The sequence below is a fragment of the Stigmatopora argus genome, chromosome 6 (assembly GCF_051989625.1).
Source record: "Stigmatopora argus isolate UIUO_Sarg chromosome 6, RoL_Sarg_1.0, whole genome shotgun sequence".
NCBI classification, from domain to species: domain Eukaryota; kingdom Metazoa; phylum Chordata; class Actinopteri; order Syngnathiformes; family Syngnathidae; genus Stigmatopora; species Stigmatopora argus.
In genome coordinates, this window is record NC_135392.1 from 6,669,489 (window position 1) to 6,696,756 (window position 27,268).

Genomic DNA, 27,268 nt, shown 5'->3' on the forward strand with positions numbered 1-27,268 from the left:
CAAACAAGCTTCAATGTGATCTTAAAAAAAATCAAACTGTCTAATTAAAAGATCCTTCTAACCAAAGGAAAGCAAACCTCCAGATATGCACTTTAATTTTATAGAGTTGAATTATTCACTCATTCATTCTTTAAAAGCAGTAAATATGGATAGACAGACAGCTAGATAGATTTTAAAAAAGACGCAAAGTATCATCTGTCCTCAGCATATAAAGCTTTTTATTCTTAAAAATAAAGCCTAAAATTTCTGATGTGTGATTAATAATGAAAAGTACTTTTTTTTTTAAATTACTTTAGCTAAAATGGAACTGATTGTTCATAGCATTTGAATAACCTTGAATTGAATGTGGCAGACTTATCGCTGTCCAAATAATTGTTATTGTATTTTATTGTAAATTGGTGATTTACACCCTAATGGATAATTCTTGCTTTAGGATGATTTGCTCATATTTGTAAAATGTGAAAAGCAGTGTTTAACATATATATCAAAGACTACTTTAGCAAAAAAAAAAACCCTGCTGTAAATGTAATAGTGTTTTTACACATTTCTAGCCTAAACCTGAGTGCTCTTTGCTTTTGCTGATACGAGGTAATTACTTTTCACACAGCTCACATAGTTTTGAATGATGTTTTTTGTAGTATTTTTCCTCTTAAATATTTAAAAGCATTTAATGCTTCAGCGTCCTCCGTGTGATCTTATTTTGTTCAATTATCCACAATAAAGCTAGCAAACAGTGAAACAAAAACAGAAATATTTACAAAATGAAAAAAAAAATATTTAGTGCTCTACAAATTAAATTTTGGTTTGTATGTTTTGTTTTGTTCTTCAGTAAATTTATTCAGACAAACTTTTATTCTTTATCAGGGGATCCCCAATAATCAAATGGCATCGCGCAAAGAAAGGACAAACCTCACTTTGTAATGTACAGAGATACAAACATAGTAGTTTCAATTTTTTTTAATTATGTTTCATGTTGTTTAAGTGTTGATAATGCCACACATACAACCAAGCTTACAAAGTACAGAGAAGAGCGATGGGCGCACACATAGGTGACAGCGGCAAAAGACACAATTGGATGCCGAATGGCATTATAGAGGAATATCACCACGTCACACCACCTCAATGGTGACTTTCATCAAAACAGCTCCACATCCAAAGTCACGCTATCAAACGTCACTCGCAGGGCCCGAAAAATCTCTGGCACGCAGTGCGTGATGTGCTATAATGCATATGTTTCAATGATCCTTTTTTTTTAAACTTTAATAGCTACATATAATTATTTATAGTTACATTGGCATACTGTATTTCTTAATGCAAAGTTTTTATGACATGCTTCTCTTGTCCTGCCAGCACATCCACAGACCCCTTCTTTCCTCGTGTTTGCAGACTCAAATTATATTCATATACATTCAAGAGTTTTGTACTGTATATGTGTCTCAAACTTCATTATCATGGACTGCACCTTGGAAAATCCCTGTCAGATTCCGAAGGATGAGCTTGTCTGTCTGCACAGCTTGGGCTTGAGAAGTGAAACAGTCTCATGCATGGAAAATGAAAGGGAAACAGAGCATGTAAGGCACGGCAACCCTTGTGTATGCTCGCAGGATGTCGACATTGGTCATCTGCATTGAAAAAAAAACACCTTCACTGCAGTACATTCACCAATAAAATGAATGAATTAGGTAGTCAGGTTTTCACATTGCTTGATTTTGATGAAAAGGCAAATGCTGCTACACCATGCTGAGTTTAGCATTAAGCAAAGTGACATATGCTGCAGTAGAACAACTACAATAAACACTATTTAGATTTTTCTGTATTCTTCTGTTTGGAGTGGGTTTCATATGAATCTTTTATACATAACATGGACCTCATTTGAGATCTAAAGTCATGTCATTCTTTAAAAGTTTGCCATCTTGCTAAAATTGTGAAGGCACGCAAACTTTTTATACATTTAAGATACAAATTCACCACAACAACTGATAAAAAGTGGATTTTTTTATGTGTTTTTTTCAGTCCCTCTACAACTGCAACTTGGATCCATTTTACCATTTTGTTCTTGTACGTATATTAACTGTGGCAAAAATGTCAAATGCAAAAATAATTAACAGACATGTTGTATCATATTTAGATTTTTATATTTTATGCCAAAACACAAGATTTTGCCTTGATATTAATGTAATGTGAGGATATTTTGAAAATCAACATGTCATCCCCAAAAGCCAAATATTTAATGTCGAATTATTTATGACTTTTTTGTCAACAGGCTCTGAGTAATGTGACATTCAACTGAGTAGGTCAAACGAAAACTTAAATGCAGAATTGAAATAAAATCAATCTTAGACATACAGCACATACACGCTTTTTTTGCAACTGATTCAAATGCATTATCAGCAACAATCTATAATTTGTTTCAATGTGATTTCTAATTAAAAATGTATTGGCACATGGAGGCCATAACCTGCTAATAAAAAAATATCTTAAGATGAGATACTTCTCATAATACAGAATAACAACTAACCAGGTATCGGTCTGAGGTAAAACGGATGCAAATAGAATTTGACATTCTTTAAATAGAAGTTTTCTTCTAGGTTTGCAAGACGAATGGCATGATAAAATCAGGGCCTGTTAGATAGAAGAGGGCGACTAATGAGGGTAGCGTGTCAGTCAGGGTAGATGAGGAACCCCGAGAAGGTGCTGTATTTATTGGTGTTTCCCCCGTGAACTTTGCCGCCGTCCAGCTGCACGCATACTTCATCGCCCACGTCCAGGTGCAGGATGACACTATTTGAGGCGTAATCGTAATTCTGGTCTGCATCCTGGGCGATGGCACTGGCCCTCACCTACGGAAATGGGAGGGAGATAGGGGGAAAGAGGAAAGAGGAGAGTGGTTAGTAACACCGTTGCAAGCATAACACAGGAGAAAATTCATCCTGTTTGTGTTGCGACAATAAACAGAAACGAGCAACTTAACTGCAAACTGTAAAGTGTTTTTGCTTGAGTGTTTTCCAATTTTTCAAGTTATCGAAAACAAATAGCAGTCTGCTCCATCTATATCAAGGTTACAATGCAATTTTAAATCCATATAAGAATTTTGGTGCAGTGTCATCTCAGCTCTAGTATTGCTCTCTTGGGGAAATCAAAACAAAACAAAATCGATATTACCAGGTGGAATCAGGTCACAGAAGAGTATACATCTGTACCTTGCACACCCAACGGGCAAATCGTCATGTACATCTGTAGTACTATAATTAAAAATGTGTCAATATAATTTTTCAGGAAGAAACTATGCAAGGCATTACCATGTGGGATTAAATTGGAATTTTCAAAATCCGATTTCCAAAAGTGGTACGATTGGACTTTGATGATATTCCAATATTCAAACCATTATTATGTGCTTTTTCGGTGTCTTTTTTGTGTATTTGATTTTGTGATGCCCAAAGAAGCATCAGTTACAGCAAATCTTAAAAGTTTGATGACAACCCTAAAAGCCAAAATGAAACATTTCTCAAAAATGCTCTGTTGGTTGGTTTAGTAAAAAAATAAATCTCAATACCACCACTATTTACATCAGGGGTGTCAGACTTGGGTTGGTTCGCGGGCCGCTTTAACGTCATCTTGATTTCACGTGGGTCGGACCATTTTAGATATAATATTTAGATTTGTTTTTAATAAATGGATTAAAAGAACTGGATTAAAAGCCCTGAATATTCAGTTTTTTTATAGATTTAAAACAATGTTTATTTTAGCTTTTTTAAAATATATTTTTAGATTTTACAAAAGGATTTTTGAACTAAAAACACAGAAAAAAATGATTAAAAAATTACAATTATTGATTTAAAAGGGGGAAAATCAGGAAATGTAATATTCATCTATACTCTTCATTTTAATTTGATCCTAAAACAGAAAGTCGGCACTCATGATTTACTTTCCTGGGCCACTCAAAATGATGCGGCGGGCCAGATTTGACCCCCGGGCCGCCACTTTGAACACATGTTAATTATACGTAAAATATACAAAAACATTGTAGCTAATCATATTCTAAATTGAAGATAACAGTACACAGCATTGCAGGTATCACACAATGACACTTTTTCTCTTGATAAGATCATCTTATATATGGAATAAAAAAAAAATATTTAGGGAAATCATGACACACTTAAAGTTTTAAAGCTTTTCAAGTTTCAAATTCCTCTTTGGAATGTGCTTCAGAATTCTCTCCAGTCATTTTCCTTGTTACATATCCTGTTCAGGAGTCAGGGAGTGTTACTACAGCTCGGACTGATTGCCAGTCAGTGAAAGGCCACAAAATAGAAGACGGGAAACGATTCACACTCACCATCATACTAACACTGAGCGGGAAATGAGACCCCCTCACGCCATGTGCAAAAGTCAGACCACTGAATCACTACTCTACGGCCAAAGAATCTAACTAGACCCTTCCAGAGTGACGTTACATTCCTCATCTTAACTCACTAGCATATTAATTACCAGCGAGGAAGCTGATGATCATATCACGTTTGCACAACTGCCAACAAATGAGAGCTAATGAGGTATCAGATAATGATGCCTCCACTCGCCAGGAAAGCTTTCATCAAGGCCTGCGACGCAAACGTAGAGGCAACTGCTCAATGTCTTGTCAGGTTTGTTCCTTCCTAAGAATCACAGACATTTCCTGCCAAGGATTTATTTGAACACATTTCAAGGTGGGAAAATTGTCACTGCGATAATAGATAGGACAACCGCATTCATCATGCTGAAAGGTGGTCCCGTTGTTCCGTTTTACTCAGTAAGCAAATCTGTGGATAATGAATTGCCTCATCATTGGGAGAGTAGCCAGCCTCATAAGCACACAATTGTGAGGGAAAATAAAAGTGCATACATATTAATGATGCCATTAAAAAAATAAAACAACCTACGATTAATACTAATTCATTCGTGTCTTGTGCTTCATGGCTTGGCTCTTGAAAATTATGATTAGATAAATGACATGAGTTTTGACCTTAAGGTTTTTGAAAGGAAAATGAATTATGCCTATATTTATTTAGAATGTAAATTTTGATCTGTGGGACCATTGGCACCAAGCAACCTGTATCAGTCTAATTATAGACGAAAGGGAATGAAATAATTCAGATAATCAGTCTGTTCATATTCCAGTAAAACATTTGTTGGGGTGGTCACATAAAACAAACTATCCATATTCATTTTCTTTAGCCACCTATCCAATTTAAGATGACATGGAGCTGAAGTCTATCCTAGCTGACATTGAATGACTAACTGGTAACCAGCCAATGGAGGGGCAATTGTAGAAAGAAAGACTAAAAGACTACACCTCTTGTGTTTTTTCAGATCAGGGGGAGAACTTTTTAACACCAGAAGCTAGTGTAATTAACAAGGCGAAGGAATCACATATTTAAGGGTCACTAGATAATCAAATTCTAGCTGAATTAATGAAGAGTGTGCATATTTCTGCCTAAGCATTACTAACAAGGTTGAATAGGAAAAAAGCTGGGGCAGACTGTTGAGCTTTGTTTGGTCTCAGCACATATCTTTACTTGCCTCGGCAAATGACGTAAAGGGTCAAATAAAACAAGAGTCGACGCCACCCGGAACGGAGGGCATGACCTCCTGAGGCGATCGTCAAAGGACCCCCTGGAAACGGCACGGAATGACAGCCTGAAATGACCATGCAGGGTTTGGGATTTGTGTAAAAGTAAAAGTAGCCAGAAGTAAAACAATTGTCTGCTTTGTTTTTAATCACCACTGTAGGTTTGTTCTCAGAAATATTTCAACTCAAATGATCTCATCATAAACAAAAACATACTTATTGAAGTTATGCCACTCATAAATTCTTGTTATGATGGTGTTCCCCAAACTTAAAAATACCCGACTTGCCTAATTTGGGAAATACATCCAATGAAACCTTGGCTCATGTCCAGCAGTCATTAAGCTTTTCTGACTTTCATGTGATTACAAAGAAAATTCTAATTAGCTTCCTCTTCTCATTTTGTCATTTTAAGTCATTACCCAATCGATTCTGCCGTGAAGCCAATTCCTCTATTTAAAAAAATGTAAGTAATTTGATTCTGCTTGGTTAGACAGAAACAAATCAATACACCTTCTTTGTTTTCATTCAACGCACACCAGCTCACTAATTGTTGTCTGATCTTCCACACCTCGCCTCACCCATTTGCACCACCGTCGCTCCCTCTTCATTCCGGGCTCATCTATCCATCTTTTTGTGTCGTTACGCTTCAGTGGGATGCCGCTCACGCACACATTTTCGCTCTTCGCAGTGGAGGTTTTGGGGGGAACAGAGACTAAGCATGTCCCTGTCCAGTCTAAATCGGATTGATTAACGGCGTGCTGCTGTGGCAGGTCTCCTGGGGCCCACAGCACCCCCTCTCGCCCCACTACCACCACCCACACACACACACACACACACAAACCACTCCTTACAATGTGCAGATGCATCAGGGTAGTCTATACACACTTGCAGGCTTGGATAATTGGTAGTTGGACAGCCATGGCAGCTCGGCGCCTAATAGCTCCAACCCCTCAGTAACGCTATACAATCACAATAAATGTGGGATAGGCTGCAATGGTCAAATAGACCCCTGAAATACTAGCAGGAGGTACAAAAAAGACATTTCCCATACCTCGACAGGAAATGCTCTCACCCATTTTATTTATTTATTTTTAGAAATGAAGAGTGCTGGGGAACATATGGCGTGTGTCTTTTTTATTGTTATATTTTCTTAGGGAGACTTTTTTTTTTGCTGGGAAGGGACAGAACAATTCCCCCAAGGAGGCCTAATGGTTGTTTGGAGAACTAAAAAAGGAAAGAGATTCTGACATCTTGTACATCCAACATCTGTCTCCATGGTAGAGCGGTACCTTTCCCCTGATACTCTTAGCTGAGTTGCAGGCGGATGGGTGCTGTAGCGTGCTACAAGTATATACAAAACTATTTCAAATTAACTTTTGCTTCCTCTGTGTTTTCAATCCCAGTCAAATTTCAGTTACAGTATTTTGCGCACGATAAGGCGCAACCAAAAGACTTCAATTTTCTTAAAAGCCGGCAGTGCGCTTTGTATCCGATGCGCTTTACATTTGGATCAAAATTAGTTTATCATGGCACAAAATTCCATTTAGCACCATACCACTACTACTACTACTACTACTACTATGACTACTACTAATACTACTACTACTAATACTACTACTACTACGATGACTACTACTAATACTACTACTACTACGACTACTACGACTACTACTAATACTACTACTACAACTACTACTACGACTACTACTATTAGTAGTAGTAGTACTACACTACTGCTACTACTACACTACTATTACTACTACTATGGCACCTTATTTATGAAACAAATTTTAAAATAGGTAATTCATTGAATATGGGCCTTATAGTACGCAAAATACAGTAAGTTTTCTTTTCTCAATGGTCGTCTTTGTGTGAAAATTACATAAAAATATAACAAATGATTGTCAGAAAACTAAACTAAATTTATTCCCCCCTAAATGCTCTCTTTCAGTTCACTCTTAGTGCCTTTTTGTCATTTTGATGATTGTGCTTAATTATCAGATAGTCATCCTCTTGCTTTGTGTTGTTCTTGACCCCTACTCTAGATAACGGATTAAAAAATTAGTTTGATTCTTGACCACAGCGGTTTGTAAAATGTTTGTTGTGACCAAAATATTACAAACACTCCCAAGTATGATTTTTTTTCTTTTTTTGCATTTTAAAAATGAAGTGAATGGTGAAATTTTAGGGATGGTGTTCAATGCGGTTCTTTCAAAAACAACGCTTTTGGAAATGCCCTTTCAAAAAGAATAGATTACATTTTATGCATGCTTTGATTTTTAATGGTGTAAAAATGACTATCATCATATGCTGACTTGAACGGTGCGTGTCTAGTAGCCAAGCCAAGCGATGATATTAATGGCATCTCATTGAAATGGCCTTTTAAAAAATGAACATCATCTCATTATATTAGCTGGCCTAAAAGGACACCTTGTTATTTATGGCTTTTTATGGTTGACTTTCTTGGAGACACGGAGTTTGTTGCCCTCGACTCGGTCAGTGGAGATGCTGACATTTAATGTGTTTTTCCCCCTACTTTTATGATTAATTCATCTGGCCCTTTTCTAAGTAGAGAAATTAGATTAGAGTTATTTTAAGCTCTTACACTATCCATAAACCACAGATTTTCATCCATCCAAGTTTATTCTTATGCAAAATTAAAGGAGTTATTGCAATAGATTTTACAATTCTGATTCTGCATATGTTGATACAAGTTCCTTGTTTTTTTTTACTGTATGCCTAAATTGAAAAGTGAAAGATCTCAAGTAATATAGTACTCTACATACTTCTTCATTTTGAGGTTCACAGTTTATATCTTTGAAACATTTTATTTGAGTGTGAAGAAAGCTCACCTCTAAAGACTTGTTCTTAAATTGCCATTGTTGTTTTCATATGTTTAATGAATTGGACTTTTTTCCCCCCTTCCACATCTACATAATTTCTGTCAAGAGAATTGTGTTTCTCTTCTCAGCACAAATGAATCTAACTCTCAGCTGCCACTTACAATCACAGTGAAAGTGTTTGTTTCCTTAAAGTGTGCACAGAATGCTTGGACGGAAAGCAAAAACAAGTGAGGAAAGGCAAATCAGGATTATTGTAAGCAGCAGTCCTGCGTAATAGTGACAAGCAAGTAGATTTCTGTCAGTGAGCCCCAGGTTGGTTCACTTGATCCCCCCGCCGCCGGGAGGGGAGACCCCGTGGGACAATGAAGACGGTTACTCTCCATCCACTTTTCCAATTTACAAGCAGGCTGGCTTGCAAACTAGTAGAAGATAATTTCAATGTAAGAAATATTGCCTGATATTTCTTTCTATTGTCTAATTTTCCAAGTCTATTTTTAAAAGTAATACAGAACACACTAATGTTTTTTCAGGATGTCAGAAGGTCCGATATTAAGTAGCTTTGCAGTTATTTGGGCATGTTCAGATTCACATATGTTTGTATCCTTAGGGTTCAATTCATGCATATATTCTTGAGTGAGTTTATGTGCGGTTAACACAGATATTAGTTAACAGTGGTCTGTGCATCTGAAGCTTATTTAGAATTTTCGTCATCCACTTTACTTTGGGGAAAAAGGCAGTGCTTCCATACGCTGAACTGCAAAATCTTGGGGGGAGATACTTGATATGGTAAATGAATCAAAATAAAGGGAATAAAAGACTGATTATCGGACGATGGTAGCTCATTGAAAATAAATAAATAACATTATTGGCAGGCAATGTTCCCTCTAATTTTTTGTTTGTCTGGGCAGAATGACAACCTCCCTGAGCACACTGAGTACCGGTGTGAGCAACATCATCATTGCTCGCTATGGGCACACACCAGTATCACACCTGCCATAAGCAGGTGCATGTCTAATACACATAAATGATTTTGTAATAATAAAATGTAATGATTATTATCTATGAGTGGGCGGCCCGGCGGATGAGTGGTTCGCGCGTCGGCCTCACAGGTAAAAAAAATTGGGATTTTATTTTGTGCGCTCCATATGATTTGCTGTGCGCAGAGAAGACGAGAGTAGTGCGCAATTGCGCACGCGCGCAGCTTAGAGGGAACATTGTTGGGAGGGTAGGTTCACGAGTGTGGCTAGGGATCAAATTCTGTATTTGTAGACAAATAATTTTAAAAAAGAAATAATTTAAAGCCTGCATATTTTTCACTTGGTTGCGGTGAAGAACCACAAAGAATGACATTTTCTGCTATTGTTTTGTTTCACACTGCTTTTTAATGCTGCAGTAATAAAAGTGACAGGATTCGTTCACTGTGATGTACGGACCTTTCAGAGCAGAGCGAGGCCATTGAGACGGCGGTCTCTTAAACTCACCACAGGGAATGTTGGGTATGAACTAGAAGAGAAGGGCAATTGAACGTTTTTTCCCCCCTCTTCTTTTCTGGTTAAAGGTGTCATGTTCTTCTTGCCTCTACCTACATGTACCAGCCAGAGGTTCCTGATTCCATTATGCAGGTTGACAAGGAGCCCTTCCTGCTCCCACTAATTGGCATATAAATACAATATTTTACTGACACTCAAGACCCTTGGTGTTGATTAGAAGGTCTCTAATTGGTTGGAACTGGAGACCTTTGAGCGTAAAAGAAAAGGTATTGGCATGTAATAGAAAAAGTCTGGACATAAGTTGGAATAATTAGTACTGTTATTTAAGATTATTTTTTTGTTGCCTAAATATTTTTAGAGCATCATAATTTCTTTGTGGAGAAATTTTCAATTTTTTTGTTGCCTAAATATTTTTAGAGCATCATAATTGCTTTATGGAGAAATTTTCATTTTGAGAAACTTGATGACATTTTAACATTGTTTTAAAAATGAAGGAATTGAATTACATTCAATTCCGTATCCTGAGCTTTTCAGGAAAAAATGAAAAAAGTATTTCATTAAGTTGTTTAATGATGATACATTAAAAGTAACATTTCTGAGTAGACCACTAATAAAAATGATGGCAACTTAAAACTAATTTGAAATTTTAGGTCTAAAAACAATTGTATTGTCCTCTGTATATAAAAAAAATGAATTCAACATATTTTAAAAGTGAGGATAAAGGGCTTCAGAAAATGAATGAATGAATGAAAAAAAATCTTATTTCACATCTCTATTTTCATTTCAACAACAATTTTCAAAATATTTTTCTCTCGAATTAAATCCTATGTCATGAATACATTATTCCATTTCTGTGTGGTTTCTTTGAGTGTTTTCGGCCAGGTTTTGTTGATATAGGAATATCAGGATTATTATTATTAATCAACAATTAATTCAAAATAATGACTAATTAAAACCTTGATAACATAAGAGCTATAAGATTAAATTTGTATTTACTTACAGTTCTGCAAACTGTACTAAGTATCCAACTACAGCGAAGGCCATTAAAATGTTTCTTTCACCATTTGTGCACTTTTGAAGGCAAGCCTTTACATATATGATCTCACAAGAAATAATGAGTCTTTTTTTAAAAGCACCTGCAGTAGAGACAAGGCACATATATTATCCCCAATCTTTTTCTTTCCCTCCAACTTTTACACCTTGCATTGTTAAGCCGGAGGCTCCCTGGAAAGCGCGTCAGAGCGTTTTGTCGACTTTAATAAGGCCGCTGCCTTATTAAAGGCGGTTTATCCAGCACTCTCCTTGTGCTGTACATGTTTGATCCAACCTGTTGCCATAGCCACATAATGAGGTCACTCAATGTCAACAGCAAAGATGCATTTTTGGGCTAGCCGCGGCCACGTTCTGATCGAAACATGGCAGGGGACGGACGCTTGCGGGCATTTTGTGCGCCCATTTTGGACCAGCCATAAATATTCTTATTATCGCACTGTGCTCATCAGTGTAAAGGGCAAAGTACAACTGGATGGTGAATTATATATCAATTGAAAAGGTCGTCTTCCTCCACACCTTTCTGAATCTTGAATTATGGGAGACAAGAGGTGAGGAGAATTTCCTCCACTTGAGATTTCAAAAGTCAACTTGGATGTAGCAATCACTTAGTTTTTTTTTCATTTATATCTCAACTTTATCCTTTGGAGGATATTCGTGTGCCCTCTTTCTCCTCCACTGTCCAGTCTCATGAGGAAATCCATCCATCTCCTACCTGGCACATGGGTCTGACTGCTGCCTGTCTTTGCACCCCTTTTTCTCTCACTGGTGTCTTACTCGCTGATCATCACCAGTCTGATACTATTAATACATGCACATGTTTTCATTCCTTATACTGTGACTGATACTATTACTGTAATTTGCTCAAAAAAACAACAGGGAAACTCGTGTCTAAAAATCTGGCCTGCCGCATCATTTTGTGTGGCCCGGGAAAGTAAATCATGAGTGCCGACTTTCTGTTTTAGGATCAAATTCAAATGAAGAGTATAAATGCATATTGCATTTCCTGATTTTCCCCATTTTAAATCAATTATTTCTAATTTTTTAATCAATTTTTTCTGTGTTTTTAGTTAAAAAATCCTTTTGTAAAATCTAAAAATATATATAAAAAAAGCTAACATAAACATTGTTGTAGATCTATAAAAAACTGAATATTCAGGGCTTAATTCAGTTCTTTTAATCCATTTATAAAAAGTCTATCTAAGTTTATCTAAAATGGTCCGGCCCACATGAAATCGAGTTGACGTTAACGTGGCCTGCGAACCAACCCGAGTCTGACACCCCTGACCTAGAGTAATCCATTTTTCTTTTTAATAACTGCAGTCCAATGGAGAACGCAGAAAGGCAAAATGCAAGACATACGATGCCACAATTTGCATCGTTAATAAGTTAAACCTGCCCATTTGCCAATAGCTAACATTACATTGTGTATACGAGGCTGTCAATATTTCCTGTTTTACCCTTGTCCTCCTTTGTATGAACTTTGTATAGCGTAGAAGTGTTATAACTGTAGCGAATAGGATTTTGGCATTTTATATTGTTAATAGATTAAACCAGTGTCTTATTAAAAAGGGCAAGTGTTTGATTTATGATTGGTAAAGTATTATCCTGCGAGCCTTTTAAGACATTTTGCTATTGTTTTACATGACGGAAGAGCAGGGTTGGTCGTTACAACAGTTGGTTGTCACACTGCTATATCAGTAATGAAATGATCAGATGTCATTTATGAGGAAGTCTCTGTCCGATGCTTGATTTCATTACAGAAGACAGTGTAAGGATAGGTCAAGTTTTTTTAAAAATGTGTTTTGATATAATCTTTTATTTTTTAAGGTGTCAGACTGCCTCGACAAACACGAATGGGACTTTTTAAATATAATTATACATGTTATGAATGTACAGTTTATAGTTAGGGCAGCCCGGCGGATGAGTGGTTAGCCTCACAGTGGAGGCCCTGGGTTCAAATCCAGCTCGGTCCACCTCTGTGGAGTTTGCAAGTTCTCCCTGGGCCTGTGTGGGTTTCCTCCCACATTCCAAAGATATGCATGGTAGGCGGATTGAACACTCTAAATTGCCCCTAGGTGTGTGAATGATTGTTTGTCTCCTGGTTGTGCCATGCGATTGGCTGACCACTAATTCAAGGTGTCCTCCAGCAACCCCCGTGACCCTAGTGAGGACAAGGTGGTTCATAAAATGAAGGAATGAGCTTATAGTTAGGTGGCACGTATAATGTATATGGATTTTTTAGCTAAATTTTGTGAAATTTAGTCATATGACTTCTAATCAGTTGCACTCTATACTCACAAAATTACGATAAATTTTAAAAGTAAAGTCAAAAAAAGTACAGTTATTATTTCAGTATTCGTAATGTATTTGTACTTTTTTCACATAATCTAGTAGTAATTGGAAATATCAAATTTAATAGACAAATATGCCCATTTTGGAATACTATTTTAACATCTGTACAATATACAATACCCTGTGAAAATCGCTTCTATTTAGTTGAACAAGTTTTTAAGGGTTTGCCTTTTGACCTCACAGGTTCTCAGAAATAGACTCTAAAATTGGACGAAAAGATCAGCGCTGAATTGGGTTAAATAATTTAGTTGATGGAAAAGATAATTAATGGGGAAAGAGTCAATAGGCAGAGGGGGCTGTAAAAGGGTATTGTAAGGAGGGGCACAGGTTGAGTGGAGAAGATCTCATCTAAAGGCTATGAAAGATTTAACAGTCGAAGACGACAGGAATGCCAATTTGAAGTCTCCTAATTTAATGTGGAATTGAACTGCCCTCCCTCTTTACTCTGTGCTTTATGGACAGCTTGTCAAATCCATGAAAAATGAATAACTTTTTTTTAACGGACTTTATTGCTCTCATAAATCTTGGTTTCAGGCTGGCACTGGATCCAGTAAAGCTTCAACGTTATACCAAAATATTAATTGTTGCAAGATGCGAGTATTAGCCAATTGGTTGTCTTTGAAGACGTCAGTTGTCCAATCTATGTAAACTGGAAGGGTCTGACAGGATGGAATGATTGCTTTTGTCATCAATGGCAGCCAATGAGTTCACATGGCCCAACATAACTCAGAACAGAATTGATATATCAATATTACATCGCAAAGAATACCACTTGGTGACAACACTGTGATTGATTATACAAAAAGTGTCATTATAACGATTCGGTTCAGCACGTTGTTGTGGCTTGCTGAAGCTCCTTGAGGACCGCCACTGCAAGCGCCTCATTCTCGGGGACCATCGTGGATATGGCGAGTTCTACAGTGTCTAGAGCACATGTGTTAAAGTGGCGGCCCGGGGGCCAAATCTGGCCCGCCGCATCATTTTGTGTGGCCCGGGAAAGTAAATCATGAGTGCCGACTTTCTGTTTTAGGATCAAATTCAAATGAAGAGTATAGATGCATATTACATTTCCTGATTTTCCCCATTTTAATAGATTAAACCAGTGTCTTATTAAAAAGGGCAAGTGTTTGATTTATGATTGGTAAAGTATTATCCTCCGAGCCTTTTAAGACATTTAGTTATTATTTTACATGACGGAAGAGCAGGGTTGGACGTTACAACAGTTGGTTGTCACACTCTGCTATATCAGTAATGAAATGATCAGATGTCATTTATGAGGAAGATGATTAATAGACTAAACCAGTGTCTTATTAAAAAGGGCAAGTGTCAGAGCAGGGTTGGTCGTCACACTCTGCTATATCAGTAATACAGCAATCAGTAATGAAATGATCGGAATTGTGCCAAAAATAAATGTATAATGTCTTTGATGTTAAGAGATGCAGGAATATGAGTGAATAGCCACTTGCTTTTTTAAGACCCCTTTTTAAAATTTGACACTATTCTTCACTATTCTTTTAATGGAAACAATAGGTTTCTAGTGATGAAAGGGTTACCATTCATCAGTATGAGGAATTTGTGATTCGTCATAGCTGATGTATGAAGCATATAAAAAGATTGAAATGTTTCTTCTGGCTTTATGGGAAGTGCTTCCAATACCTTATTACCTACATGTGCTATTATAACATGGACATTATTTATGACGATACACAAATGTCAATGAAGTTAGTCCGCTGTCTTTAAAACTGAAGATTCCAGGCATTGTGTGCAGACAGAAGGTAGTAAAGCATTGGACATGACAAGCTCGTGACGTTTGTATCAAAGATCGTAAACGCAAAACCTGGGAGCACATGAGAAAACAGAAGGGAGTTAGAAAGAGGAACTTGTTTCACGAGCAAAAAGACAGGTGGCTTAAGCAAGAACGTTTGGCATCAAGAGTAAAGTCTGGTTAGTGAGAACTGTAAGCATTGGAAGTGTTGAGTTTTACGTTTCAGACGACTTTGTTTGCTTGAGTTTAATTATTTGGCTTTAAGTCTTGTTTTTAGTTGGATTTGCAAAGGCTTTGTTTGATGCCAGAAGTTTAGTTTGAGTTTTTTTTAGAGGCAATTCTTGGGTCCTCAAATCCAATCCAATCGTTTCCAGCGAGTTTTCCAAATCTCCCTCCCCACACACCTGAATCCAATGATCAGGATCGTTGCCAGACTTATGCAGAGCTTGCTGATAAGATAATCATTTATTTAGAATATCCATACCAAGGGATTGCTTTAATTGGGGGTCTTCAAACCAGTTATCAAGGGCCATTGTGGGTCCTGGTCTTTATTCCAACCAATCACACAAAGACAGTTTGTTTTACCAATGAAGTGTCTGCTGAACAGATGACACTTTTATCATCTTGTTCAGGTGGAATGAAATCCAGCAACCACTTTGGCCCTTGGTGGAAAAGTTTTAGGGCCCAGCTTTATATAGACATTGAGAGATATAGATATGAATAGCTTTATGGTGGTTATTTTGTGCCGAGTAGACTGCATGTATTTTTTTGTAATTCAATTGACTGTATAGAAATAAGCTTTCGCTCTTAAAAAACATAAACCCTACATTGATTTTATTTAACACTGTGGTAGATCATATTGTACACCTGGAAATTATGTTGAACTATTTACAGAGGTTAGCAACCAAAAACCCAATACAAAAAAAATGCAATCCTAAATCTCTTTAGTTTTAGACTCGTTTTTTCAGCAGGAAACTGTTTTTTTTATAGCTTGTTCCTATAATTCATTGTCTGTAGGTATTTTTATTATTAATTTGCCATGAGGGGTTATTATGGTAGAAGAAGAACGACTATATATTTCGAGCTGCTGGTCAAGAGGTGGCCCTAAAATTGATTTAAAAAAAAATCGGGTAGAAATCTGACAAAAATATTTGTTTCTACAGGAATTATCAGGGTTTTGTTGATTGAAACAAAGTGGTCCTCATTGATTGAAACAATAAATTTAAATTTGGGATAGAGAAAAATCCTGGTGAGCTAAACCAAAGATTGCAGAACCAGGCTTGTAAAGCAAACATTTAGATATTAGTAGTTAAGTCGCCATTCTGTCATTCATCCTTTCTTATTTTAATCAAATTTTTGGTTTTGACAGCAGTGATCACTCACTGCCAGCCCCACCCACTTCCAATGGATTGGACATCTATCGCCAGCGACGGCACTGAAACATGATCATTCACTCCCGACACTCTCAGTTCAAAAGGATCGGTCGCCTATCGTCATCACTGGCATCCAGAGAGTTAAGTGAAAGCCTTTGGGTTTTACAAATTGAGAAAAAGTATTCCTTTAAAAAGATCTAGCATGATGAAACCAGGAAGAAAAAAACAGATCGAACCCCCAATAGTATCCAACCCTGCTTTAATGAGCAGCTGTTTTGAATTGTAAAATGGTCTACTTCACAATGTATGCAAACAGTGAAACAGTGGAGACGCTAATTTCTTGTGCCTCTTTTTCTTGTTCAACTATGTAAATCAGTGGAGCGATGAACAAGAACCCGTCAGCCTGGCAGCTGCTGTGAGTTGGTGCACAAAGTAAATGATGTACTAAGTCATCAAACAGCGATAGTTTGACTTGGCCTGTTACAATGCAAAGCATACTTGTTGTTTTTTTTTTCTTCTTCTGGTAATCCCCAAGATGTCACTCTTTTATTTTCCAACGTCTGTCAGAATCACGGCTCCTCGAGACTGTGAGGGTTTAGTGTGCCAAGCTTGTCAGCGATTTCCAGATGGAAGCATTCAAGGGTTTTGCGAGACATTTGTGGGCTACTTGTTTATTTATTAGCGCCGAAGTCGCAGTACCGCGGAGGCCAGTTGCCAACTGTTGCATGCTGGCTTTGTTCCACTAAGACATGGAGAATTGATATCCCCTTGATCGCTGGCCTGTCAATCACAGCTCTACTCTCCTTATTTGGGATTCGTATAATTATTTGGACTTTTTATGTATCCAGTGAGGAAAAATGTCGCAAAAAAATATCATATCAAAACATATGAGAAACCGGCCACCTCACAGACTAAAAAAGGCAAAGTGAAGTTTACAGGATACTTTAGGATAGGTTCACTCAATGACTTTTGATTTCTCATTAATTATGGACACTTTTTCCAAGGTAAAAAGTCACAACATTGGTAGTTAGGGATAATATGAGAGTAGAAGAATAAGGAAAGATACTATGAATAATGCAAATTACATATTTAAACTCATATTCAGAGCTGTAAGACTCGAGCTTATGTAATGTGTCACTTATTATGAAAATTTAAATTGCTGTTATTTTTACTTTCCCTTTTATGACATAATAGTAATGTTTTCAAAGTGAGGGTATACACAATACAAGCTTATTATAATCCTCAAATGAACAACCTATTTTATATTTTACTTTTAGGACTTCTTAAAAAAATACATTAATATGTATGTTGCGGATGCATGCATACACTACACACTGTACATAAATTACATTCAAGCATGAATAACAGGACCATAAAAACAGACGAATATGTGAATCAGATATATTTATCATTATTTCAAAATGATTGTGTTCATTTGATATCTCTCAAAAAAAACATGGACTTAATGTAAAGGTATACCTTTTCAGTGTTTTGGATCATTTTTTAAATGGCATTTATATTGATGTAAATTCAGGCTACTAGTGTATTTGGATGGGAAATTGTCTTGAAGAATAAACACAGAGGAAACATATTTTAGAGCTTGAGCATGTCGAACTCATTGTTATCATGGGTCATGTCTAAAGTATGTTTTCTCAAATGGCATGTTTTGTTTATATTAAATGACTAATTGAATGTTAAATTTCAAGTCATTAAAATAAGTGACAAAAAATGCATTTTGTTTTCAATTCATCTGACAAGAATTTGTTTTAAAAAAAAATCTTTTAAAAGTGTACAATATGTGACTTGTGATTTGTTACACATTTCAATCCAAATTAAGAGGGCATGAAGTGGACAAGCTACTTATGACTTGCTTTAGTGGCGCAAATGAAATGATGCAGTGGCCTGGATGTGGTGTCAGGCCTTGAATGGGCCTCTGACACAAGGGTTTTGAAATAAACGGTGACGAGGGGTTTTAGGTCAAGAGTGTCAACAGCTTTTTGCTGGACCTCGGTTGGGATAACTTCCATATCACCTTTAGAAAGATAATGGAAAACACATTTTACCCCCAAATAAGGGCTTTTGTTATCTTATATCACTTAAAACATTCTTGAATAAGAGGCCTGCACTACCTTGGTTGTTAATTTTGATGATTTATAAATTGCAGTTTGCTTTTTGCATGAAAACAAAACAAAAAATCTTCCACGCACTCACAAGAGACTATCATTGCCAACTTTGGTAAATATCACCAATCAAGTTGTACTGATGCAGCTACATAGTTGATAGTCTAAACATGACGTATGATCAGGACAATAGGACAATCATTGAGATGATCAGTGACATCACATACACTCACCTGCCCATTCTTCTTGAGGTCAGCCCACATGCTCGTCCCATCCCCTCCTCTCATCAGGACGTGGTAGGTAAAGTAATAAATGCCGGGCAGAGGACAGGTGAATTTGCCCGTACTGGGCTCGTAGTAGTTCCCCACATTGGTCACCACGTCGTCAAACTTCAGTACCTCACTCCCTTCGTGTTGTTTCCGCAGGCCGGCGTAGAAAGCGATTTTGGGAGTGTACAAGGAAGGGCCGTAGCCACCCGGCCCAGGCCCCGGTGGCCCAGGTGGACCGGGTTTACCGGGTTCTCCGGGCGGACCTTTAGGGCCCGGGGGACCCGGAAGCCCCGGGTTTCCTCTAAAACCCTGTTTGCCTCTACGGTTGGCCAAGTCCGGGGGCTGCGGGGAGGAGCCCGTCAGCTCTCCTTGAGGGGGGGTGAACGTGTCGCACACCATCTTGCAACTCCCCAGCATCTCGTAATGCGTGCCCCCGCCTCCAGAAGCGCCCCCTTTAGTGGTGTGAACCAGCAGGGGGATGGCCACCAGCAGAACCAGGACCATGGCCACGCCGATTCCAGCCCCGATCACGCGTTTCTTGCGGCTCAGGCGGGAGGCGGCCAGCGTGAGGAAGTCCTCCTCCCCCTTGACCGGAATGGTTGTGCCGGCCAGGCTGAACTCTGGGTGGAACGTCACCGAAGGAATTTTGGACGTGCACGCCCGTTGTACGCGGGACTGGTATATTGGGGCAGACGCTTGCCCCTGTCAGTACATTTATGTTGACTTTTTTTCCTCTTTATAAGCGCAGTCAATTTCCGATCAGAAAAGAACTCCTTAATTGTTGCCGTTTTGTTTCAGGCCACAACGCTCTGGTATGCTGAAGCAGAGAGCTGTCAGGTGGGGTCAACAGTATTCCCACTGGGGTTCATCTCACCCACCGCATTTGTGAAATGGCGTTGACTCGGCCGTCCGCTGGAAACTGACAAAAGTGCGCTCGTTTAGTCCACCCTAATTTTTGCTTGGTTTGTTTTTTAGCTTGACGGGCTGTCAGCGTTGCTTGAAAGAATCTCGCACGGCTCATAAACAGCCAGATATTGAGTAACGAGGCAGCACTTGTGAAAGTGTTTGTCTCAAAGCCGTTTTGAACATCACAGCGCAGACCATCTTTACGATCTGCAGGGAAGAACATTTCACACACGCATTGTTAATAAGAAGCCATAAAAAAAATAATCACTATTAACTCCAATAGTAATATCATTTCTTTTGTATGTTTTGTAATTGTGGATCAAACATTTAGATGGTGCCTTAAAAACATGCACAGGTATTGATTTTTTTCCAATTCCAAAGCTTAACAAAATATGTTTAAATCATTATTGTTGTAGAAGCAATATTAATATTTCAGTCATTTTTCACTTTATTCAGTAACATTCAACAAACTCAGACAGAAAATCTCGAAATTGTAAATGGCAGAATGTTGACTAAAGTTCATCCCGTTTGAATCGTGCGCCACATTAAGGACATTCATAATGATAATAATAAAATAATAAAGATAAACTCACCGTTCAGTTTTCAGTTCAGTTTCCTCACAGCGCTGGAAGGAAAGAAAACACCTGAAACAACGAGTTCTCCGACTGAAGTTACGGCGAAGCACTTAATATGAAGCATTTGGGAGAAGAAGAAAAAATACAGAGAAGTGATCACGTGCGTCACTTTTGGAAAAGCAGGTGGTCCGAGCGACTGCTTTTTAGTCTGCTAAGTTAAGTTAAGGAGACTTCAGCATCAGGAGCAGCACCGCGAGCTCTCGTCCGAGCAACAGTTCCCTCACTTGTTGTATTTTATCTCCTTCCTCTGTCGTCTTCGTCCGACCGACCGACTCCGACTCCCTCCCTTTCCTTTCCTCGCACCTTCCTCCTTTCCTCCTTCTTTCCTTCCATCCTTCTCCTCCATCACTCGCACGCGCCTACACGCGCGCGCATACATGTGACCTTTTCTCAAATCAAATGACTGGATCTGGAAAGTTTAATCACAGATCGTCCTGACGAATGATAAGGTTGAGTCATTGTCTGCCATTGACGTCCACGAACGTCCAATTCGTTTAATCTGGGAGGACTGGCTGTGAAGCCTCATCTTTCAGTGCCATTGGTGTGTCCAAATCCAAACACATTTGTTTATTTTAATAACTTCAGATCATTTATGTATCGCTTATCCTCACAAGGGCGGTGGGGGGTGCTGGAGACTATCCCAGCTGACTTCAGGCACTATGGGGGGACACCGTGAATTGGTGGAGACGGACAACCATTCACACTCATACCTAGGAGCACCTCTAAAGTGGAGTACCCAGAGAAAACCCACCTCCCACATCCCCAAAACATACATAGTAGGCTGTTTGAACACTCTAAATTGTCAATAAGTATGTGTGAGCGTGAATAGCTGTTTGTTTCCTAGTTCCCTGCGATTGGCTGGCAATCCAATTCATGATGCCCCGGGAGAGGCCCAGGGAGAACATGCAAACTCCACACAGATGGACCGACCCGGATTTGAATCCAGAACCCCAGAGCTGTGAGGCCGACAAGCTAACCACTCATCCACCAGGCCACCCGTAATTAAAGTTTTTGTCATAATAATAATATGCAAGGTTGGACTCAATTTGACCAAAGTACAAGTCAATTGGGAGAATTGGTACTTATTTATAGTCCCGAGGACTTGGGTTCAAATCTTTCATTTGGCCTTCCTGTGATGTTTTGACTATTTATTGGGGCTACACTAACTTACTCCGCATTCCTAATACAGGCACGTAAGGTCCTCTAACCTTAGCCTTAAGCATTATAGAGAACGGTGGATGGATGTTAAGAAATGATAGGTGGCATAGTGTGTTTTGCCTGTGGCCAGTATTTGTACACCCTAACCTATGAATCAAGTACCGAGCCCTTTCGTTTTATCCCTTAGGGTCATCATATTTTGCCTGCACATATTAGAAGCAGGGCGGCCCGAAGTCAGCTGGGATGGGCTTCAGCAACCCTCGCGACCCTAATGAGGACAAAGCAGTTCAGAAAATGAATGAATGAATTTCTAGAATTTAGCAAAAGCCATTCCAATGTTTTAATCTGAAGGCAATATATCACACAAATCTCTCGCAAAAAATGTACAGTGAAGTGCTGCAAACATGGCTCAATATTGATCATACACACTATAATTAAATCAATATCACAAGAATTCTCTGCATTCATACAATCAGTTCACCAACAAATTGAGAGAAGAGAATCATTACCGATAGGAGCCATATGAATGGATGTCTTTCAGCATTCACAGTAATATCGGCTATACTATGCCTCAAAAGCATACGCGGCTTTGTGAGCTGTCTAGACGTGTGGGGGGCTGCTTTGGCAGGGTGCAGAGACCATGCCATGTGCTTTCAGATAGGGACACAATACACAAACATGTGAACAGAAGATGGGTATGTTTGTGTCGCTTTCAGACCTCGTTAGGGATGAAAGATAAATCGCTGTTGACACCCACCACCATTGCACCGACACCTTCCTCTGTCTCTGTTCTGTCTGACTTCACAATTCATGAGCTACATGAATAAAATGTAGCTTGTCGAATAGCGTATTGTTTTTATAATCTTTTTTTTACAGTCAACTGACCCGTGAGACACATTTACACTGCCACCCCATCCATCCACCATTGACTCCGATCAATTAGAAATATTAGTATGGGCTCTGTTTTATGAAGAAACAGGAGCTTGAAGCATTTAGTCAGGCGGCAGTCCTCCGGGGTAAAAGTCTACTTGTATGTGTTGTCAGTTCTGCTCCTCATTTATTCATCTCCCAACTTTAGCGAGCAGGAGACTGGAGCAGATATTGAATATGGATCAATAGATCACTCCCCAGGATGCGTACTGTCAGCTTGCTGAGCCTCGAGGCATGTGCCAAGCCTCCGCTTACATTTGCATTGGAAGTTGCAAAAGGAGCGCCACTGGCCGAAAAGCGGCAAACTGTGTGGTCTGTGTATTTTACAAAATGTGTAAATGTGAAGTAGTGAGGTGAAAATAGTTAGTCTAAGTGAGCAAACGCAAGATTTATCTCCTTTTCTATGGGCAAACGTCGTCTTTATGTGCCTTCTCGGCCTCAATGTGAGTGACTATACATGCATACATATACGGACGCACACATCATTTACTTGAGACTCTGACATACTGGTGACACACACAGTGCTTCCCTGAATTCAAATGATTACTGCCAAGCAGGGAAGACAATTTAGAGAGAATGAGGTTTTTAGAGCCCTATGAAATATTAACTAAGTCGATGAATACATAAGATGTGAGGTGATAATATCAGTCCTCGTCAGTTCCATTGTAATAGATGGCAACCTGTTGTGGGATATCATCCACTTGTGAATTAACACAATTGTTTGCGGGAAGAAATATGTTTGTAATTTTCTGACAACAGCATATTGATAAAATTACTGTTATCAAGGGAGAATTTTTCATTGACTTTTCTGACCATGAAATGTCCGAGCTGTGGTTGAAGATTTATTGTTGTTAAGGCCCTGCGATGGTTTTAGGTCTTACTGTGGGTGTTATTAACTAAGAAAATAAAAAAAATAAAAAAACACACGCAGAGAAAAATGAAACCTGGCCCCATTATGATTATGCTCAAATTAAATTACATGTGTTCCTGAAATATCAACCACAAATGGTCAGTTTAGTAAGATTCAATGCATGAGGCAGCAATTATTAAGTCCAAACATAAACTTTTTCAGACAGACAATTGTTTTACAATTATTTTGTAGCTTTTCTTTGCTGGTGTAAAACTAAACTGCAACAACTACTCAGGGTTACATCAGGGGTGTCAGACTCGGGTTGGTTCGTGGGCCGCATTAACGTCAACTCGGTTTCATGTGGGTCAGACCATTTTAGATATAATATTTAGATTTTTTTAAAATAAATGGATTAAAAGAACTGGATTAAAATCCCTGAATATTCAGTTTTTATAGATCTAAAACAATGTTTATTTTAGCTTTTTTTAAATATATTTTTAGATTTTACAAAATGATTTTTGAACTAAAAACTGAAAAAAATGATTAAAAAATTACAATTATTGATTTAAAAGGGCGGAAATCAGGAAATTTAATATACATCTATACTCTTCATTTTAATTTGATCCTAAAACAGAAAGTTGGCACTCATGATTTACTTTCCAGGGCCACCCAAAATGATGTGGCGGGCCAAATTTGGCCCCCGGGCCGCCACTTTGACACATCAGCATTTTTGTTGTTGTTGCAATAATAGAAATCATCAGTTTTAGCATGTGCTCATTTAATTCAATTATGTTGGGCTACTGAATGTGGCAAATTGTTTATTGTTATCAAAGAGTTTCCCATAGAATCTAATTTTCAGTGGATGTGCTACTAGTGCAACAATAAACAAACTGATAACCAAGTAGGTAGCCGTGGAAAGGGCTCAATCTGACCTGCAATATCACAGGTCAGAGAGTAAACATGGAGGAGCCAGGATCGACCTTGCAACAATGGTTGGTGAAGAGCTCGAGGCTAATGGAAATGTTGGGGTCAGAGAATCTCTCTATTGGTATTGTAATCAAAAATGTAGTGTTGCTTACGTGCATCGCTGTTCCAAGAACCCTAACAAAAAGCCATTATGCATATTTTGACTCTTTCGGTAACATCATCCTACATCAGTAGTTCAATTTCTGGTTTAAAGTATTGGAAGCAAGTGACAATTGAGCCTGTTGAATGGGCCTATCTTTTGACGCAAACACTTTTGGTTTCCTGTTCTGAAACTCTGGTTAAATCTCTTGTCATCAGAATATGCTACAGATATTTTAATCTTTTGTAGGCCAGACTGCAAAGATTATAGACCTTTTTATCTTTGAAATCCAATTTGTGCCGTTTTACTGCTAAAAGAACAAAAATCTAAAGTGACTGTCCTATATTGATTGAACCTTTATTGCCATTGTGAAACATTTTGAAGAGTATTATTTTCTCTCTCTCTCTCTCTCTCTCTCTCTCTCTTTATTTTTCTAACGTTAACACTGACACATACACATATTTTACCATTAGAAGAATGGGCTTTTTGGTTACAAATAAATGATTCAGACAGTTTTGTTTGTCGGACGGAATGCATTGTTGTGGAAGTTTGTGTATTTTGATGCTTCACAACACCTCTCTAGCACATGCCTTCTGTTGGTGTAGAGACCTGATTAGAATCCTGGATTACGAGTGACAGTGTGCAGATTGAGTAGCACAGCCTCTCTAATTCTCTCTATTAATGAGTTGCTCTCCAAACTGCTGCCCCGGACCCCATCTATTAATCACAATTTGTCATAGGTGGTGTGCCCCACAATTGCCTCCCCTTCCTCCTCTCGTTTTCCTCCCCCAGACACAGTAGCTTCCCTCTACTTGTCTCTCATTCCATCCCATTCGTTTATCTCTTCCTGACTAACTTCCCCTCACAGTGTCCACACAATACTCATCTCTTAATTTGTGGCCTCTGAGCATTGGCCCTTGCACCTGTTCTCTTTGCCACCGATTTTACTTGCATCTCCATCCTCAGCTCTCGCACTATTTTCTACACCACCCTGGTGTCTTGCTCTCCCTCTATAGCATGGTGAGGCATACTGAGTGGGCTTCAGCCCTGAAGTTCCCATTTTAATTCTACTCGCTCACCAAGGTTAAGTAAGCACCCCCAAAATGGTAAATAATGAATTATCGTTCAAATTTGTGCCAAGATTTGTACATTTTGCAATTAGGTGCTTTTTTCCCTAACGTATCGCGTGTGCGGTCGATTGGTCGACGGTCTTTTGGTCGCCGTCTTTTGGTCGCCGTCTTTTGGTTGCCGGTCTTTTGGTCGTGGTCTTTTGGTCGCCCCGACCGCGACAACGGGCGACCAAAAGACGAGCGACCAAAAGACCGACGACCAAAAGACCGGCGACAAAACAAGGTAAAACAACACGGTGTACGCATCAATAAAAGCCAACAATGGCCATGAGCAGTTTCACTGAGCCGACGTGTGAGTGTATAAGAGTTTGTATGTACATGCGTTGTCCCTTTAAGAAGCTACGTCAGTCAGGGTCTTAACAAGTTTTCCAACAAAAAACAATAAAAGTCCGGGAAATTTGGAGCTTTTCTTTAGCCTAATAATTACTAGGGCATTAAGTATGACTAAATAGTAATTCACAGTTTGTATTTAGGGAATTTGAGCAACGATTTAAATGGTAATTATCACTTACCTTCCGGGCGACCAAAAGACCGGCGACCAATCGACCGTGTACCAACGTATCGTGGGTTATGTTTGTGCTGTTTGCCACGGTGGACTGTGATTGCAAAGAATGTTTCAAATTTCAACGTTTAACACATGATGAACATGAAATAGATAAAGAAGGAAAATAAGAATAGCAGCCAAAAAAAACAAGTAGCATCTTGGAAATTATCGACATTCTGGAAGAGATCTGTAACAAAATGACCGTAATAAACCAAAGTAAATTGAATTTTTCATTGTTAATTCAACTCGGCAGCTAGAAATTAAGATGACACAAACTGGGAAGTCTGGCAGTGAATGCTCATGATTATATGACTGTGATGGATATTTAAATGGATTGGACGTGTATCTTCATCAATGGCAGCCAAAGAGTTAATGACTGGAAATTTATACAGATATTTTGAAACCTGCTTCAATTGGGATTTATTTGCAAGTGACTATAGTTAACACTTGGGTCTTCATCGAACACTGTTTTTAGCGCACATAAATAGAATGTGCACTTTAAAAGAATATATTTACCCACTCACATTCAAACTAATGCTGCTTTTTGGCCTCGAAGCCACCCACCTAAGATGATCTGCAAAGTATAGTAATGTATTTAATTCAACTCCAAGCCCATAACTTGCTATGCATCATGTTTTGCAGTAGCTCCAGATGGGTGCATTTGTAATCGGAAGCTGCTGGTTCTCATTTTCACTAGGGAAGAGATTATTGTCAGATAAGAAATCTACAATCTTGCAACCAGAGTCACTGAGCCTTTACCTATTCTGGACTTGGGCGTTTCACATTTCTTCTGCTGAAGATTTGTCAATGATGATTTATTTTTTTTTCCTCCCTAAAAAACTGTCAGTCAGTCACAGTGTAAAAAAAAACGAAAAAATATTTTTACGCCTACCAATATTTGGTCAATTTACTTCATTTTCTAAGCAGTCTTTGCTAATTTCATATTTAGAATAGAATACTAGCCCAAAGCCCCGACATTTTCATTTTACGCTTTAATTTGACAGCCTTTAATTCTGTTGTACGTCATACAAATTGACATGATATAAATATCCGATTGTCACATCACATCCAAATTTAACATGTAAAAAAAGCATTTTGTAGCCAAACTTCTAAAACTGATTTGAAAATCCACATTTGTGCATCTACCATTCCTCCGGTTGGTGGGAAATGGTCTTTTGT

The 27,268-nt window shown here is 38.4% G+C and overlaps 1 protein-coding gene across 1 annotated transcript; it reads right to left on the reverse strand.

Annotated features, from left to right (window-relative positions):
* Window positions 1-941: 941 nt before the first annotated feature.
* On the reverse strand, window positions 942-20,678 carry c1ql4b (complement component 1, q subcomponent-like 4b). Its single transcript, XM_077602939.1, has 3 exons — window positions 20,370-20,678; window positions 18,835-19,983; window positions 942-2,840 (listed from the first exon to the last, which is right to left on the reverse strand). The coding sequence occupies exons 2-3, from the start codon at window positions 19,372-19,374 to the stop codon at window positions 2,661-2,663; spliced, it is 720 nt and encodes a 239-aa protein (XP_077459065.1). The 5' UTR covers window positions 19,375-19,983; window positions 20,370-20,678; the 3' UTR covers window positions 942-2,660.
* Window positions 20,679-27,268: the final 6,590 nt, after the last annotated feature.

What these genes read in the sequence shown, in the direction of transcription:
- c1ql4b (XM_077602939.1), bottom strand. Translation starts at nt 19,374, where the DNA reads ATGGTCCTGGTTCTGCTGGTGGCCATCCCCCTGCTGGTTCACACCACT. An exon ending in ACCTCAAGAAGAATGGGCAG is followed by an intron (nt 2,841 to 18,834) that starts GTGAGTGTATGT and finishes CCATTTCCGTAG; the next exon opens with GTGAGGGCCAGTGCCATCGC.